The 18,205-nt window shown below is 38.8% G+C and overlaps 7 protein-coding genes across 7 annotated transcripts; 2 read left to right on the top strand and 5 right to left on the bottom strand.

Moving 5' to 3' along the window:
* Positions 1-204: 204 nt before the first annotated feature.
* Positions 205-2,892, bottom strand: RAD54 (DNA-dependent ATPase RAD54; the record flags this gene model as incomplete). Its single annotated transcript, XM_451134.1, has 1 exon — positions 205-2,892. The coding sequence occupies one exon, from the start codon at positions 2,890-2,892 to the stop codon at positions 205-207; it is 2,688 nt and encodes an 895-aa protein (XP_451134.1).
* A 2,129-nt stretch (positions 2,893-5,021) lies between these two features.
* SUT1 (Sut1p) lies at positions 5,022-6,173 on the top strand (the record flags this gene model as incomplete). The annotated part of the gene is made up of 1 exon (XM_451135.1): positions 5,022-6,173. One exon carries the CDS (start codon positions 5,022-5,024, stop codon positions 6,171-6,173), a length of 1,152 nt encoding a protein of 383 aa, XP_451135.1.
* A 395-nt stretch (positions 6,174-6,568) lies between these two features.
* Positions 6,569-7,366, bottom strand: YIP5 (Yip5p; the record flags this gene model as incomplete). The annotated part of the gene is made up of 1 exon (XM_451136.1): positions 6,569-7,366. The coding sequence occupies one exon, from the start codon at positions 7,364-7,366 to the stop codon at positions 6,569-6,571; it is 798 nt and encodes a 265-aa protein (XP_451136.1).
* A 1,273-nt stretch (positions 7,367-8,639) lies between these two features.
* On the top strand, positions 8,640-9,854 carry SUA5 (threonylcarbamoyladenylate synthase; the record flags this gene model as incomplete). Its single annotated transcript, XM_451137.1, has 1 exon — positions 8,640-9,854. The coding sequence occupies one exon, from the start codon at positions 8,640-8,642 to the stop codon at positions 9,852-9,854; it is 1,215 nt and encodes a 404-aa protein (XP_451137.1).
* A 147-nt stretch (positions 9,855-10,001) lies between these two features.
* Positions 10,002-12,818, bottom strand: PMR1 (Ca(2+)/Mn(2+)-transporting P-type ATPase PMR1; the record flags this gene model as incomplete). Its single annotated transcript, XM_451138.1, has 1 exon — positions 10,002-12,818. The coding sequence occupies one exon, from the start codon at positions 12,816-12,818 to the stop codon at positions 10,002-10,004; it is 2,817 nt and encodes a 938-aa protein (XP_451138.1).
* Positions 12,819-13,916: 1,098 nt separating this feature from the next.
* Positions 13,917-14,933, bottom strand: MID2 (Mid2p; the record flags this gene model as incomplete). The annotated part of the gene is made up of 1 exon (XM_451139.1): positions 13,917-14,933. The coding sequence occupies one exon, from the start codon at positions 14,931-14,933 to the stop codon at positions 13,917-13,919; it is 1,017 nt and encodes a 338-aa protein (XP_451139.1).
* Positions 14,934-15,719: 786 nt separating this feature from the next.
* Positions 15,720-16,856, bottom strand: KLLA0_A03201g (uncharacterized protein; the record flags this gene model as incomplete). Its single annotated transcript, XM_451140.1, has 1 exon — positions 15,720-16,856. One exon carries the CDS (start codon positions 16,854-16,856, stop codon positions 15,720-15,722), a length of 1,137 nt encoding a protein of 378 aa, XP_451140.1.
* Positions 16,857-18,205: the final 1,349 nt, after the last annotated feature.

An 18,205-nucleotide genomic window follows, 5' to 3' on the forward strand; every position in this document is an offset into this window, starting at 1 on the left:
ACATACTCGTAATAAAATTAGCTTTAATATGGAAATCCATATTCAAACTGTATTTATATAAATTAGGATCGGCTCAAAGATCTCGAAAACTTGAGTTGCCTCTTCATATTAACCGAGTTATCTGTTCCGAACCGCCCAGAAACCGAATTTATTAATGCGTCTATATAGTAGTGAAATTAAAATGTACTTTAAAAAAATGAAAGATCAATGCGATATATATTGAAATGCAAAACTGATGTCTTTGTGATTGAATTCATTTTTCAAGAGATGGTCGTTTGTTTTTGCTAATGCATCGTGATTCAAATGATTCCACGAAGTCGCGTCACCGTATAGCATTACCGGAGCTTTCAAAATTTGCTTTCCATTCTTACAGCGTTTACAATTATATGTCTCATGGGTATCACATATGGTTTTTGTATCAAGTTTGAACAATTGCTTCAAATTATCCGAACTGAACAATCGTTCAACATCCTCCTTTTCATCCACAACACATGAACTCAAACTCATCTTCATCGATTGTCTTTGGAAAATCTTCTCTTCAATGGTACCAGTACTAATGAATCTGTAGATAAAACAATCTTTCTTTTGCCCATCTCTCCAAACTCTAGCCAAAGCTTGTTGATCTGCAGCCGGGTTCCAATCTGGATCTAATAAAATCAATCTGTTGGCACCAATCAAGTTTATACCGCAACCACCGGCCTTGGAACTTAACAAAAATATAAACTCTTGTCCCTCCGGATCATTGAACCGGTCCACTAACTTTTGTCTTTTATTGATGTTCATGGTACCATCCAATCTCAATACGCCATAGTGGTTACTAAAACACATTTTTTCAATCAAGTCTAGCGTCTGGGTATAGTTTGAAATCAACACAATCTTGTCGTTAGACTCCGTTTTAATTTTGTACAAAAATCTTGCCAAGACCGAAAACTTACTGGAAAAAGCTGTCTGAATAACGCTTCTATTTCTTGAAGTGCGGGAGTCAACAGAAGATTGATAATCGTCGGGTATTAACTCTTCTGAACCCGGAATGTCTTCAGATAGCTCTAATAAGTCTGGATGGTTACATAATTTTTTTAACAAACCGATTGCCTTCAACGGTTGGTTACTATCCCCTTTAACGATCTTCTTAACAGCTCTTGATTCAATGAAATGCTGATATAGAGATTGCTGAAATGGTGTTAAATTTATGAATATAACATGCTCGTATTTGCAAGGTAGATATTTTGCCAAAATATTGTTGGTACGCCTGATAATGAACTTCGAGACAATGTTTGAAAGTTGTCTCAACCTATCCTTACCCAAAGTGACCTCTTCATCTGTAGCCAATGAATCTCTACTCTGTAAAATCGGTAATTCGAAGTTTTTCCTAAAGTCATTTCTGGAACCCAACAATCCGGGATTTGAGAAATTTAATAATGCAAAATACTCCGATAAATCATTTTGAATCGGAGTTCCCGATAGAATAACTCTTCTCGGACACCTAATGGAATCCAATGCCGTGAATGTTAAGGAATCTGCATTCTTCAAACGATGCCCCTCATCTGCTAACATTAGTCCAACCTCACAGTTCTTTAACTGTTCGACATTACGCCTTAAAGTGTCATAAGAAATGATGAGGACAGGTTTGACGATATTTCTACCTTGAGCTGAAGCCCAATGACTCACTGAATCCGCCACATTTCCATTATTTAGACTGGACTTTTTACCGTCAATAGCCAATGAAGAAAGAGAACCTGGTCCCAACCATTTGTCAATTTCATTTGCCCAATTGTTGACTAAAGATGATGGACACACAATAATACATTTATCAATTGATCTCCTACCTTGCGGACCTTGTTTCAACATGGTCCACATTAACGCTAAGCATTGTAATGTCTTACCCAATCCCATTTCATCTGCCATAATACACCCATAGGCTCCCCTGTTTCTAGAATTTTCATTGATTTTAATAACGTCTTTAAGGGACGAGACATCAGTTTCAACCGGTGATTTCGAACCTGTTATGTTAGAATCAGCTTGTGTATCAGCTTTTTCCATTGATTGAGAGCTTGAGTCCAACACTGTTTTGGCATCCAAAAAGTCTTTCATGACTAAACCAGTAACACATCTATACAAAAATCTAACACCCTCAACTTGATGCGGTCTTAAAATCTTAGCCAATTTGGGATCAATCACAACTGGTACGTTGGGGAACTTTTTTGATGTATTATCTTCAGAAGATCCTAATAGCTCTTTTAGGGTTTTATTCTTCACACCGTTGGATAGCATTTTAGGGTGATGAATTGATGGAGCAGAATTGGGCGAAGATTCCTTTGCTTTCTGGTCTTGCGACTCTGAATCCTTCCCCTTTTGAGACTTCTTAGTGTCTACTGCATTTTGTCTAAACGATTCCAAATCTTCATGCTGCTCAGGGATATCACCGTCCACTGTAGGATCATAAAGAACGATGGCAAGCTCGTCTGTCGGATCATGCAACGGTCTTGGTGGTATAACAACTTTTGCCTTGGTTCCCAAAGCCATCGGAATATTGTGCCTTGGAACGTACCCCTTGATCGGTACGGTAAATGACCGTCTTAATGTTGAATATATTGTATCCAGTCTTGATGGCTCTGCATTCAATCTGGATAAAGATAGTGCATCTTTCCTTTTAACGTGCAAATCAGAATCTAAGGAAGAATCCATATTTGCATAAGTCGTTTGAGATCTTCTTGAAGATCTCACTCCATATCGTTTGGCATGGTCGGTTTTATTAACTTTAAACGGAACTTTGAAAGGTTTCGTTAACGTTTCCAGTGCTTGGTTAGTGTCCAACCTTCTTGGTCTCAAATTTGGACGAGCTCCAGCACCGATCCCGTTTGGCGGTCTGTCTGGTAACCTCCGGCGTGCCATAGTCTTTCGGTAAATGAAACGATGGTATATCCCCTGGTGTTAAGTGTGTACATTAAAGTAAGACTAGGGCATTATAATCATTCACCATGTTAATCATTTTAGTAATGTATTTTATGTTTTGTAAATAAAGATGATGATGAGATTTCAGTTGAGGCAAACACGAAAACGCGTGGTGGCAAAAAATCAAAAACGTAAACATTGCTGAAAAGGAAAAATACAAGAAAGCATTACCCTGACATTCACGTGAACGTTAACCAAAACAAAAGATTACCTCCGAAATCGTAAATTCCATTGAAGTTACCCTACCACATTAATGATGGACAAGCCTCAAGGAACGAGCGCACTTCCACAAATTTCGGAGCCCCTCACCCAGTTTTCCTTCGATATCATTTTGTTGCTAGGCAAGACATTGTATTCAGACCACTCCGAAAAAAAAGAAAAAGAAGTCAGTCACCTGATACAAAATCACATTAAACTCCCAAAAACTCCGAAAAGGGTAACCTCCAGCGTTCTTAGTATAATCTCGCATACGTCTCCAACAACCCCATGTGGGTAGCGATAATTTCCCAACACGCCAACTCTTGACAACTATTAGGAGCCAACGGACATGTACCTCCGATTCTCTCAATTACATCTTTGATAATAGTGCTCGGTTGTTAAATCACTTACAAACTTTTTTTTTTAAAGAGGAGGGGAAAGGGGGTTTGTTCCTTTATTGGAGACAGATTCGGATTCCTTCGGCAAAACTTTCAATGTAAATAGAGAGGTGGTGAGGAGTAAAAAAGAAATCTTGATAGATATCAAAGAAAAACACGCTCACATAATATTCTAACTACTTAGGGTCTCAAAACTGGAAATTGTCGGAGCTTCTTATGTTTCTGCTAATCGAATCTCCATTAAAGTTTCTCTCCTCATAAGGGGGAGTTAAAACAGATGGGAGTACCATTTCGGTACTCCAAGCAAACTCCTTAGCTTCGTATTTACATTGCCAGGCGTAGAAAACTGGAAGGACTTCTCTATTATGTTCATTTTTCGTTCTTTTTGAAAAAAAAAAAAAAGACAGTTTCTCCGATTTAGAGCTAGAAAGCGTTGTAGTGGAGGCAAGATTCTCAAAAAGTTTTTCCATTCTAATCTAACGGGGAACCAGTTTTTGGTGCCAACCGATTTGTTTCTAGTTAGAGTGACGACTGTGGTTACGAATTTTTGGCCAGATGGAACAGAGCTTTATCTTGCCCCACCGTTGGAGTTTTTGTTAGCTACAATCAACTACGTAGTAATCCGGTACTTGGTTTCTGTGTGGTGCAATTTTTTGGGTTCGGGAAAACAGAGGGGTAGAATGTGCCATTATACCTAATACTTACGAATTGAGCAATTAGCGACAATTATACCCAGTCGTTTACGCCTCACGTACCAGAGAATTTCTTGACCGTTGGGTTCTTTGCCTGGTCTTCAATTCTGTTTTACTACGCAGCGTCCTCCGAATTGATTGGAGTTGGCATGATGTAGCAACCTGTCTCCATGAACTTCAACAATTGACTGCCTCTGGTAGTAGTAGACTATCAGCAAGAGATATGTATATTTACATTCAATGTTGTACTTTTTTCTTTCTTTTGATATGTTTCTGTACCTGCTTTTTTACAGTCCGGTGTTGTGATGTGAATTTTTACATGATGGAAAGGCTCGTATCATAATTTTTTTTTTTTTTTTTTGAATTTTCATCTGAGAAATTACAGGTAGTCAAGACGTCGGTTTTACCTGTGGGTACAGAGGACTTTGTAGGAGTGGTCCTAATACAGAATACACCGAGATTCAGAGTTCCTTTCGGGACGACACCTCATGAGTTTGGAGATGGGGTTATGGTGGAGTTCATGGCTATAAAGATACCTTCTTTTGTTGTATATCGGGTATTTTCCGTTCATATGAATACTATTGGTATGTATAAATATATTTATATATATATATATATATAGATTATGGTTTGTGGATTGTTTATCTATTAATTTCCTTCCATCTTCTTTTCGGAGTTTTACTAATGTATTATTTTACCTTTAGTTAGTTAAGCATTATCTCATTACAGAGTTTTTTTTTAGAGAACACTACGCAATTTAATCAAGAAACCAATCGTCATCATGTCCAGTATTATTATAGACAACTGCAACAATACATCACTTCCGCCCTTGTTGCTCCCGGCGGTGGTTCATCATGATGAAAGAAACACATATCTTAACAAGCTGTCGGCATCAAATTTCAAGCAGGATAAATCGGTGTCCGGACTTAACCTCATATCCAATTCTAGCTCATGGTCCAAGCCAAGTGCTAATTACACTACTTCTAAAACAGCGGTTCTACTGACACCACCAAACTCAAACATTAATAGCTCAACAGCAACGGCAAGTTCTTCGTTGGATGACTTGGCAAGCCTAGCATCTGTTGCCGCTGCCACCAACAACGTCGCCCTTCCAAAGGATACTATCGGCAGTAGCTATAACAGTCATCAGCATCCTCTAATACACGACTGTTTGCAGAGAAAACGCTCGAACTCTAGTGCTGATGAAGAATCTTTGGCTGCTCCAGTAGCGTTCAAGAAAAGAGGACGGAAAAACTCAAGAAAGAATAGCATGAGAATGAGCAGTAACACTTCGTTCACTTTGAGTTCTGCTGTTTCTTCCAACACAACGTCAAGTACTACATCACGCTCCTCTTCAAGATCAAAGTCACCACTATCAAGAGCTCAATCTGTCTCAAATTCACCATCTTCTGTGGAAGAGGATGCTGGAGTAACACGAGGCTTTGATGATAACCAACTACTGGCTAATATCTCAGGAGCTAAAGTTATCACTTCCTCTAAGTGCAAAAGGCAAAGAACAGGACCAAGCTGCGATGTTTGCAGGTCAAAGAAAATTAAATGCGATGCCACCGTACTAGTCATATCACAAGACCCTTCACTGCTTTTCAATTGCAAAGAAGATGAATCATTACATTGTCCTTTGTCAATTGATACTTGTAGACCAGATATATTGATGAAAATCCCGACCGAGGTCAGGAAACAATTAGCAGAACGCAAAGACATGTCGCTGGTTAGACATGTTGATAAGTTGATTGCTTTCAGCTCTTGTAGCTCATGCCAAAAGAAAAAAGACCGTGATTGTAGTTTTAGCAAAGGGTTCACTAGAAACGATATCGCCGTATTTTCTACTTTGAACAAAAAACTGGGCAAACGAAATTCTTTAGGAGATTTCACAGTCAAGGACTACCTCAATGTTGGTTATTCACTGGATTGATAACCTATACATTCATATACAATTCACAGGGCAAAAAGCATTATCGTTCAGCACCCTTTTCATAAAACGAGTAACACTATTTCAACTTTTCATTGAACTTTTTTCTATTAATGATGGACATACCATTTCAACTATTCTATTCATTATTTCCTCTCCTGATGTACATTATCCCCCTTTGGGTACATTAGAGGGGTGAAGTTTTTTTCCCTGTTATTCTCTTTCATTGTTTTTTTCTTTGGTTTTTAATCGTTTTATTGTACTCTGTTCAACAGTTAATATATACCTGGTCTAATATGTTTAATTAAACACCCGTTTTACATATCATAACTGATACAAGCGTTATATTTTTTAGGTGTCATATTATCATGCTTTGAGTAAGTTGTAGAGTATATACTTTAAAGGATGATCCATCTTACCAGTAACGTAAATAGAATATGAACCCCAATCATGGCAAGCAATAGAACTTTACCATTTTGTAACTCTGTTACAACATTTTTTAGTTGTATATAGATAATACCACCGCTGTATGCACCTCCTATTGCCACTAGGACCCATTCTATTATATTTTCGAAGGGTCCCACAAGTCCCGTCACTACACTTATGAAACCGATTGGCACCCACACAACGTTACTGACACCATATGTGTCAATTGCTGTTATGACATCAAAGGGTTCTTTGAACACGAATTTACAGATCAAAAATGCTAAGATTGGCACCCCCAAAACGTAAATGTAGAATAAGAATAGACAATTGATCATGATCTGGAAATCGATTACATCAGAAAAGCTATTTGTGATTAGTGATCCGATAACACTCTTACCGGAATAAGATAGGAACAGTACCATGATGACAGTGGCTGTTATCCATACAGTACTGTACAAATCCAATTGTGCATCTGCTTGGCTTTCAGGATCCCTCAATGATTTCAATTCACCTAGTTTCAATGCGGTGATAAGTTTTTGTTTGAGTGTGGTTTCATCTACTTGAAAATATGGAGATAGCTTTGAGAAGATACTGGCCTTTCCTGTAGTTATAGCAGGTTGAGGAGCCTCTCTAGTAGTTTCTAACGTTATATCTTGGAGCTCAGGCTCGAATGGTTTTAAGCCGGGTGTAACTTGAGGAACAAAGGAGTCGTCTTCAAATGGATTAATATCATCATCATCACGATCTATCAAATCCTTTTTAGCGCTCATTGTAGAAGGAAAATCTATAAGTCAACAATTGTGCGACAAAATTATTTGCTACCGTTCAAATTCTGAATTATGTCAGAGATAAATGCCCGATATTTCTTTCCAATGTTTAGAGATTCAATAAACCTTATTTACTATGCGTATGTTGAAGTGATTTTGAACAGCATTTTTCAATTGCTACCGGCAAGACATATATATATATATACGGGTAACAAAATAAGAATACACTTGCACGTGACTTAAATAGGCCCCTGCTCTACTAACAAATGTTCACCGTATTGCCACACCGCTAAAGAAGCGGGTAAAAGCACAGCTGAACATGATCCGTTGCTTGATCATATTGGGCACACTTCATACGTAGAACACCGCAAATGTAAAAGATGTATCCAGGTATGACTAACCAGCAAATTTATAAAACTCTTGATCGATTTCTAGGAGACGTAGGTAACGGACTTTTTTACCATACAAATTCAATCGACCTAATTCCAGATAATTAAAGACTCCGTCATTCTAATTAACTCTTTTATTGTCGGTAAGCTTTAGGGCATACTAAATATAACAGTAAAGAATTTTAAGCAACGTACGATAAGTAAATTACAAAAGGTAACTAATCCGCCATGAGTTGTAATTGACCTGGCATGTGATTCGAAGCGCTTTTTCCAATAAGCCGTATCTGCCATTATGATGCAGCCTTTGACTATTTTCAATGAAGTGTCGTGAAATTGCATCCCTTGTGGATAATGATTATAAACAAGATATTCTATTCAAATCTGAGATTTTCGGTCGAATTGAGAGGTGGTTTTGTTGTGAACCGGGATAGTCGTCATATTGGAAATATGAGAGCATACCGATCTATATATTTTGTACCTCAACTCACCATTTTCTAATGCATATCAAATCAGATCAACACGGTTACAAAGCTCCGACGCCAATTGTCAATCTATAGGATTATGATTAACATGTGCTGTCTTATCCTGAATCGAGCTTAATCAAGCTCAGGATTACGGAAAGTGTCATGTTCGTACAAGATGAGATATACGAATTAGTTTTTTTCTTTTTCACCTTTTCAGCAGTTAACTCAAGCTGGCATTTTAATGCAGAACATTGAAAGATGAGGCTGGCTGGCATGATGAAGAGGCCATCGTATTGGAAAGACTGCTAAATAATCCGACTCTAGTGGTCATTTATATACCAAAGATTCAGTAATTCAGGTTGTCATAGTTATCAATTCATATTACAATTACATTACACTACTCTCCCTAATTTTTCCCAGTGTATGCTACGAAGTGTAATGAAATTAACTACCAGGATTCTGAAAGTCGATCCTGCAGCGATACATTTCTCAGATAGTGCCCATATAGACGGATCTTTACCGACATTCACATGTGCTGAAACTGAAAAAAACCTGTTAGAAGCTGCTGGTATAATACGAGATACCTCAGAAACTGTTGCCTTTCCAACTGAGACTGTGTATGGACTTGGAGGTTCTGCCTTGAACGATGAATCTGTAAAAAATATATACAAGGCAAAGAACAGACCTAGCGATAACCCTTTGATAACCCATATTTCGTCCCTTTCTCAACTTAACCGTGTCATATACTCAGATATCTCTGATGATTGTAAGCCTCTTTCCCATGTACCAGAGATTTATCATCCATTAGTGGAAAAACTGTGGCCTGGGCCACTTACCATACTCTTATCAATTCCCGACGGTTCAAACAGAAACACATTATCCAAATTGACTACTGCAAATCAACCAACATTTGCGTGTCGAATCCCTGCTAATCCGATTGCAAGAGCATTAATAGCATTGAGTGATACCCCAATCGCAGCACCTTCAGCCAACGCATCTACAAGACCATCACCAACGACCGCTGAACACGTATTCCATGACTTGAATGGTAGAATACCACTTATTTTAGATGGTGGTAAATGTTCTGTTGGTGTCGAATCTACTGTAGTCGATGGGCTTGTAACTCCGCCAATGTTATTAAGGCCAGGTGGTTTTACCTATGAGAATATTCTAAACATTGGCGGACCTCTATGGAAAGAGTGTCTGGTAGAGACTAAAGTAAACATCAAGGACGATGAAAAAGTCAAAACTCCAGGTATGAAATATAGACATTATTCCCCTAAGGCTAAGGTTATTTTATTGGTGCCTGAAGGCGATTCGCAAATCATATCATCCGAAAGATTGGGTAGACTGAAAAGCTTAGTTGACAAGGAAATCATACAGCAGGGTGCCAAAAAGGTTGCATTCTTGAACAGCTTACATTTGAATAAACATTTCATAGATGGCAAGTGCATACATGAATCACTCGGTACAACAGGCAAGGAGATCCAAGCCAATCTTTTTGCTCTTTTGAGAAAAGTTGATGAAGAAGACAACGTAGACCTAATTGTTGTAGAGGGAACAGAAGCCAACGAAGAAGGGCTAGCAATTATGAACAGATTAAGGAAGGCAGCTAGTAACAACATCATTAACTTTTAGTGAAATGTTCCAGAGTATTTTAGCTTCCGATATATACTATTCATAAAAGTAACACTAATGCATATTACCATAACTAGTAACATATAAATGCTCGTTGCAATTTAATATACATGAATACATGAAATATATAACTTTTTATCAGACCAATTAAACAATTGAGGAGCTATATGAGTCCAAGTATCTATTTTTCTTGACATAGTATTTCCTGATTTCATCACCAATGAAAACGCTGCTGCTTAACGTTAAGAGGAACAGTAAATCTCCCAGGCTAAGACTTTCTGTCTTAAAAATACCCTGAAAGAATGGTATATAAATGGCGCATAATTGTCCTAAAAGAGATAAGCTCACAGCATAGTTGAACATCTTGTTTGCAAAGAATCCTATCTCGAAGATGGATTTCGTTGCATGTCTACAAGACAAGGCATTAAACATATCAAAAAAGACAAAACAGGTAAATGTCATAGTTGTGTCTCTTGATGTAACTTGGCCATCTTCTGCCATTTCCTTGACAAAGACATATATTGTTCCAACAATTATAAAACATGCACTAATCAACACTCTTTTGAGGACAGCGTCAGTTAGGATCTTGTCAGTCCTTTTTCTTGGGGGTTTTCTCATAACTTCATGATCGACAGGCTCAACACCTAAGGACTGAGCTGGAGGTCCATCCATTAATATATTAATCCAAAGAATCTGCATGGCATTTAAAGGATTTGGTAGTTTCAAAGAAGTCGAAATAGCGACCAACGAAAGAGCAGCAACTGAGGTAGACAATTGGAAAGTCAAGAAATTTTGAATATTATTGAAAATACCTTTACCTTCTTCAATGGCAGTTAAAATTGTACTGAAGTCATCGTCGGTTAAAACCATATCAGAGGCTTCTTTGGCAACATCAGTTCCCATTTTACCCATAGACACACCTATATCTGCCAACTTCAAGGCAGGTGCATCATTAACACCATCGCCAGTCATTGCTACAATATCACCACGCTTTTGCAAGGCGCGAACAATGTTCAACTTATGTTCAGGGGTAGCACGAGCAAACACGTTAACATGATCAATAACACTAGCCAATTGGTCATCAGTCATTTGGTCCAGCTTATCACCTGAAAGCACACTGTATTCAGGGTTGATGACAGGAATTCCAATTTGTCTAGCAATACTAACAGCAGTGTTTTCAGCATCACCTGTGATCATAATAACATGTACGCTACCTTGGAGTAGTTCTTCAATGGCACTGCGGACTGTCGGCCTAGGTGGATCATTCATAGCAATTAGACCAGTAAATGTTAAGCCTTCAACCATGTCTTCATTGAATTCTTTGTCACCATGGGTGGCGCTCACCTCCAGCTCCGCAAAAGCAAGTGTACGAAGTCCTTCAGAAGCCAGTGCAACAGCTGCATCGTTAATGATGGCTTTATCATTTGGTTTCAGCTTATGCACCTTCCCGTCTCTGCCAATGTAGTTGATGGATTTCTCAACAATCTTTTCGAAAGCACCTTTCACGTATACTACCACTTTATCATTGGCATCGATAGTTTTGACAGCCATAAATTTTCTCTTCGAATTGAAAGGGATTTCGTTAATCTTGTTGACGGAGTTTCTGCAATCATTTATACCAAAATGTTGTAATGACTCTAAGATGGCAATATCTGTTGGATTACCAAGGTATTTAAGATGTTCCTGGGAGTAGGTCCCATTATTGCAAATGTTACCGATTCTCAAAGTGGTAGCAACATCTTGCTCCATTTTAATCGGTCTTTCTTTCACCTTAGATAATGCCAAACAATTAGTTTTATTTTCCATACTGCCCAAACACCAAATCTTTGAAACAGTCATATGATTTGCGGTCAAAGTACCAGTCTTATCAGAACAAATAACGTTTACAGAACCCAAAGTTTCAACACTTGGAAGCCTCCTGACAATAGCCTTACGTTTAGCCATTCTTAAGACCCCTAGGGCCAAAGTAACAGTAACAATAATTGGTAAACCTTCAGGGATAGCAGCCACCGCTAGAGAAACAGCGATCTGGAACATTTCCAACCATGATCTACCCTGGATAATACCAATCAAACAAATAATACCAATCAAAACGAAACTCATGTAGGACAAATCCTGACCCAATTTGTCCATTGCTGTCTGCAATGGAGTCTTTGGCTTATCTATACCACTCATCATTTCAAAGACAGAACCAAAAACAGTATGCTTGCCTGTGGCAATGACTATTCCCTTACCATGGCCTTCTCTGACCAAAGTACCCATAAATCCGATACAGTTTCTATCGCCAACTGGAATAATGGATCCAGGTATATGAGAGTAGTTCTTAGGGTCCACTGCACCAGAACTCTTGTGTACTGGTTCATTTTCACCTGTCAAATTACTTTCATCTACGCACAAATCGATAGATTCTACAATTCTTAAATCAGCAGGAATTCTATCACCGACCTTAAATCTGACCAAATCACCTGGAACTAAGTTTGACGCAAGAACATGGGATAACTGCCCTGATCTTGTCAAATGACATTCCGCTGGGACTAACTTGTTTAATGCTTCTAATGACTTCTCTGACTTATATTCTTGTACAAACCCGACGGTAACAACAATGATGATGGCCAGAGCAATACTGATGGAATCATCGATGTTTCCCATTAAGAAAGATATAACTGCAGATCCGATCAACAAAAGAATTAAAGGGTCTTCAATGAATGTAGACAAGAATTTTTTCCAAAGAGATACTTTCTCATCAGGTAGGACTTCGTTTGATCCCCAAATTGATTTCCTATAAGCAATTTCTGATGGATTGGATAAACCATTATCGAAATCAGTTCCTAATTGTGCTATCGTATCTTCCACTGACACCGTGCAATATTCTAGTGAGGCATTAGGCTGCGAAAGCACATCGACAGCGGGCTGTGGCGGTTGCTGGTCTCGTGCGAGATAAGACTCAAACGGATTGTCACTCATATATGCTGCAGATCAGTAAAAAGATGTGTAGTATATCAAAGCCACCAACGGTTTCTCTTTAAGATGATGATTTGGCGTAAGGGAAACGCAAAAAACGACAAAGATAGTGATAAAGCTTCTCAATAACTTCAACTGCAAAGCAGAGAAACAGAACGTATTAGAACCAATAAAGAATTTACGTATAAGTCCAAATCGCCGACGCTTGCTGTCTCTGGGTCTTGTCCTTTTTTTGTTCTCTTGGCTACGATGTACTTTATTTCGACAGAGAATTTTTGAAAATTTCACTTACGGTGGAAAAACGTTTCCTTTAATATATATAATAAAGAAAACATGATGTTTTTAATATACGGAGATTTAAACAGAAAGCCATCGTCCCGGTAACCTTTGAAAGTGTGTAGAAGTAATGAAACGTATGACAGAGGGAGATCAGAGTTGATGCTATTAGCCGCGAGCGCCATTTTGTTTGTTTAAATCTAATTGGATATCCAAAGGCATACAAAAGAAATGATATTAAACTTTCAAGAATCGAATATCTTAAAAAGTCAAGATCTTAACTATGTAGCGACAGTAAATATTAAAAAAAAAACTAAGGAAAAAGGATGATTGAGTACCTTTGTTACCCGGTTAGGTACGATTATAACATTGTGACACTGTTAAAAGACCGACAAGGTGATGATTGAAAGAAGCTCAGTAGATACGTGTGCTCAGCTAAATTCGGTCAACTCCAGAATACATATAAGCTTTCTTTTTCTCTCTGTCATTTTTTAGATATATTTTACACAGTATAATGAAGTATCTGACAATTTTAATTTTTGATATGCATGCACTATAGGTGGACTCTTTAAAAGTAAGGTTTAGGGGATCGGAATAGCAGTTAGAGTGTATGTGAAACGAATGGGTCGAAATAGAATTATAATTAGGGGGATTAGTCAAATGTTTCGGCAATGATAAATGAATTCAAATGCAAGGAGTACACCATGCCGTGTTTTATTGTAAAATGCAGGAAGAAAAAAAAATTGGACGACCCAGTCGACATACACCACCATGATAGATAGGTTTAGTTTTATTTTTTTGGATGTTTAAAGAATATAGCAGTGATCAGTAGTTTCTACCGTTCAATTCATTACCGTCATCATCGTAATATTTTTCTTCATCCAACATCAGTTCGTTGGAATGAGATTTTCTATGGCCATCGGTGTTGTTTCTACCGACAGTATTATTTCTTGTTGGCGCCAACACTGATGGTTCATCGATACCTGATTCCGGAGATTCCGTCACGTAATCGTCCGTTTGTTTACCCATGAATGCTTTCCACCATTTAGACACTTTACCAGAAGTGTATGCGGTCACCACTTTACCCTCTGAGTTTAAGAAGTTCGTTCTCTTTGGTTTGATGCAGAAAATGTAGATCAATGCCAATAATACAAGCAAGATCGGGACACCCAACCCTACAACAACACCGATCACAATCCTTTTATTTTTGTCGCTTAGTCCCGTGTGTTGGCCTTCTCTGCTGTCGGGATCGCTGGTACTAGTAGGTGTGAAAGTAACTGTAGTGTACCTATCGCTCAAAATCGTGACACCGTTGATCACCGAAGTGATGGTGGTCGGCGGATGTGTGGTGGTCGGATCAGACGATGATTCCACTGATGTAGAAGTTGTCTCCTCTTCAGATGATGTTGTGGTTTCATCCAGATCGCTAGAAGTGCTGGTAGAAGAGCTTGTGCTTGAACTGGTAGATGATGATGATGTGGAAGACTCGGATGAAGAACTGCTACTACTGCTAGTAGTGGTGTTAGAAGGAAGCTCAGAACTAGATGAGATATCCGTTGAAATGAAAGACGTCGACACTTCTGACATCGAAGTCTCTTCTGGGGCTTCAGACGATGAAACAAAGGGTTCCTCCGTGCTACTTACTTCCCCATCACTCGAACTAGTAATAACGGTAAACGTCGACTGCTCTTCGGAAGAAGACGCCAAAGATGAGGAAGGAGATAGTGTACTTGTTGTACCGTTGCTTGCCGTTATCCCTCCGTCATTTTCCGCCGCAGACTGCTGACCCAGAACTGGTTTTATCGCAGAGACTAATAATAGCAGCGGTATCACAAACTGCATATTTCCTCAATATATCAGATCGAAATAACAACTGTTCCTCCTCTCTAAACCAAATGGAAAAAGATGTGCCAGCTAATATTCACTCTGCACAAGTGAGTCAACCTATACAGAGCAAAAAAAAAGGCAACGTACAAACTACAGATCAAAGTTTAAATCTCATGTACTTGTTAACATGTAACACATTTTATTTATACTATATTTGATCTGAAAATCATTCAAGCAAAATAGATCAAAAGGAAAGGTGCTTCGCCAAAAAAAAAAAAAAAATGGAAAATTCAAACAATAAAAATAAAACGTCTTTTTTCGAAAAAATCCGTCTTTTTCTTTCCAGATCATCGTAACGGAATTGAGATCGAGAAAGAATGTTCATAGAAACGATCGTGCGATCAGTAAGTATGGGTGAAGATGATGGTCTCTTCGAGACCTCCGTCTAGAATTCAGATTCCACTTGGATTGGAATGGATTGATGGTTATGGTTACCATGCATTTGAGGGACAAATGCCGCGCCTCCAATCTTTAAGTATATGAATTGCCTATTCTCCGGGGTTTGTTAAGTTCAACTTGCGTGTTCTTCGAAGCACAGTTGAAATTAGATCTTATATATTCTATCTATGTACATGCCTAAGCGTATGCGGGTCTAGGTATTCTCAAAGCGGATTTGGTTTGAGACTAGATATATAAAAATTCCAAAAGATATACCTTGATGTAGAAAGCTTGCGGAGTAGTTAGAGAACTGAAGGATAATGAGAAGATACGTGTTTTAGTTGAGGGGGGTTGCTAAATTGTCTAAACACTGCTATCGCCGAAGATACCCCAATATTGCTCAACACCTTGAGCACCGGCATCCTTCCAGTAGTCGTTGTATGTGGTGAATAAGATGGCTTGGGAACCTAGAGTGTCGATGATGGATTGGACACAGGTTTCTTGGTTTGATTTGGATGGAACACAACTTCCGTAAGTGTCACCCTTTGTTGGCCAGCCAGTTTCAGTGACGATGATTTTCTTGCCGTTGTTACACGTAGAAGACAAGTTGTCCAATTGCTGTTTCACCCATGGTCCACAGTTGGATGGTTCCACATTACCATCCCAGTATGGATGACAGTTAACTGCAATAAAATCTGACATACTGCATAGACCAGAGTTGTTTTCGGTGGCCACTAGGGTATCAACGGTGACAACGTCACCTGTGTAGCCAATAGCACTCAATTTAGATTTAGCTGATTCAACAGCGCTACTCAGTTGAGAAACGGTACTCGTTCCTGCATTGATCAGTTCGTTACCGACAGAAATAGCGTAAACCTTGGAGAAATCACCGTTGAAAGCAGATTCGATTGCACTGACGCTGGAGGCAATGTTATCGATGTCGTAGATACCAACAAAGATCTTTTGACCGCTTTGTAATTGAGATAGAATTGCTTCCATCGCGTCACAGTCAGTGTCGTAGATTCTAATGACACTGAATTGTGACAAATTCTGAATGTCGGATTTGATGGTGTCTGAAGACTTACAAGAACCACTGCTGGTGTATGGAGAGTAAGTGATACCCAAAGCACCACCATATTCACCAGAACTTGAACTAGAAGCGTCACTGCTGCTAGAAGTGGAACTAGAACTAGAACTGGTTCCACCGGAGGAAGAGGTTGAGGAACCCGATAAAGAACTAGATGAACCTGATGATGACGTTACCGTTGTAGTTTCAACACTTTTTCCACCACCAATATCAGTAACTGGTTGCAAGGTCGTTGTGGCATCTGTCGCACTTGTTTGCCCGTCAACCAAGACTTGACCATTTTGATCAACGAAATTTGTTACGACGACAGTAACGTCTCTTTTTTCTTCAGCAGCGTGATGTTTATGAACGGCAGCAGCAGAGACAACGGAAGCAAGAGCTAAGGTCTTTGATAAAACGTAATTTAATCTCATGACGGTGTATTGTATGAAGCTTAATCTGAACTGGGTGAATGCAAAATAAGGAGTGAAATCGTCAAATTAAAGCCTTGTTGATGTTATGGTTTGATCTTATTTAGAACAAGTGTTGTTATAGCCTTACTCAAGCTTTCAGTTTGAACTTGAAACGGAGGACATTGAGTATTCTATTGTCACATTTATATAAACTCGCCAACGCAGACGAAAACCATGAGGTTTCATGGCTGAGCATTACTGAAGATCTCATCGTGGGAACGTTTAGACTGGTGTGTGGACCGAATTGTTTCTTGTTGAAACAATCTCGTAACCGTATGGTAACAAGAACAAAGAAATTTTGAAACCAATAGAAACGATTAGCGCTCTTAAAAAGGAACGACTACGAAAAAACTTACTGCATCAATTCGCTCTCTCAAACCATAAGTGTTTTCGTGGAGAAACCTACTTAGTATTATTGAGAAGGAGAATTTGCAACACCAGCGAGAGAGCTATAATGTCTGGCTTAAGGTGGAAAGATTCCTTAGGATATTTCCGGAATTGGTAAGAGCTTCGGAATTTGAAAGCTGTGCGATAACCATATCTGGAAAAGTTAGTACTAAGTGAAATCTTTCCATGTTCCATTCTTCGAAATAGCGTTCTAGCTGTACAAATACGGAATGAGGTTGTGCTTATGAAAGAAATTCCGATGAGCCACGTCTTGTGCAAGGGCCTGTCTAAGAAAGTTTACTGAGTATACTTACTCGATAAGGAAAGCTATGAAGAACAATGCTAAAAGACATTTCCTGGTCTACAGCAACGGCTGAGAGCACTCAAAAATATCCACAGCGATAGCCCGGATTTAACCATGCTGTTAATGGTAATTATCTTCGCTGACGGGTATCTAAAAGGAAAGCTTCGAAATGTCTTTGTCTAAAGATGCGAAAAAAAAAGGAAAGGTCCACAGGTTTCTAACTAAAAAGAAAAATGATTCATGATGAAGCGACAATACAAGAAGTAATGGACGGTAGGTAAAAACTAACACGTACGGAAGAGCAAATAAGTTGTATATTTCAGCACCAGTAGTTCCGATTGGTGTCATCTATACACCAAGTCATTTGGGGTGGCAAACGTCTGGACGAATCGGGCATTTAGTGGCTTAGTGCTCATCAATTGCTGTTCCGTAAGACGGTATTAATTTTTTCTTTTTCTCTATTATTTGCTATTTCGCGTCTTGAGTTAACGTGTCAGAATGTTATCTCCACTTATTGAACAAAGAAACATCCCGAAGTGAGATCATAAGGAACCTTGACGGTAACAAGGGTGGCTTTCCGAATGGCTCCTTTCACGTGGACACTATTTTTCTCTGAAAG

This window comes from Kluyveromyces lactis (genome assembly GCF_000002515.2).
Source record: "Kluyveromyces lactis strain NRRL Y-1140 chromosome A complete sequence".
Classification (NCBI taxonomy): Eukaryota; Fungi; Ascomycota; class Saccharomycetes; order Saccharomycetales; family Saccharomycetaceae; genus Kluyveromyces; species Kluyveromyces lactis.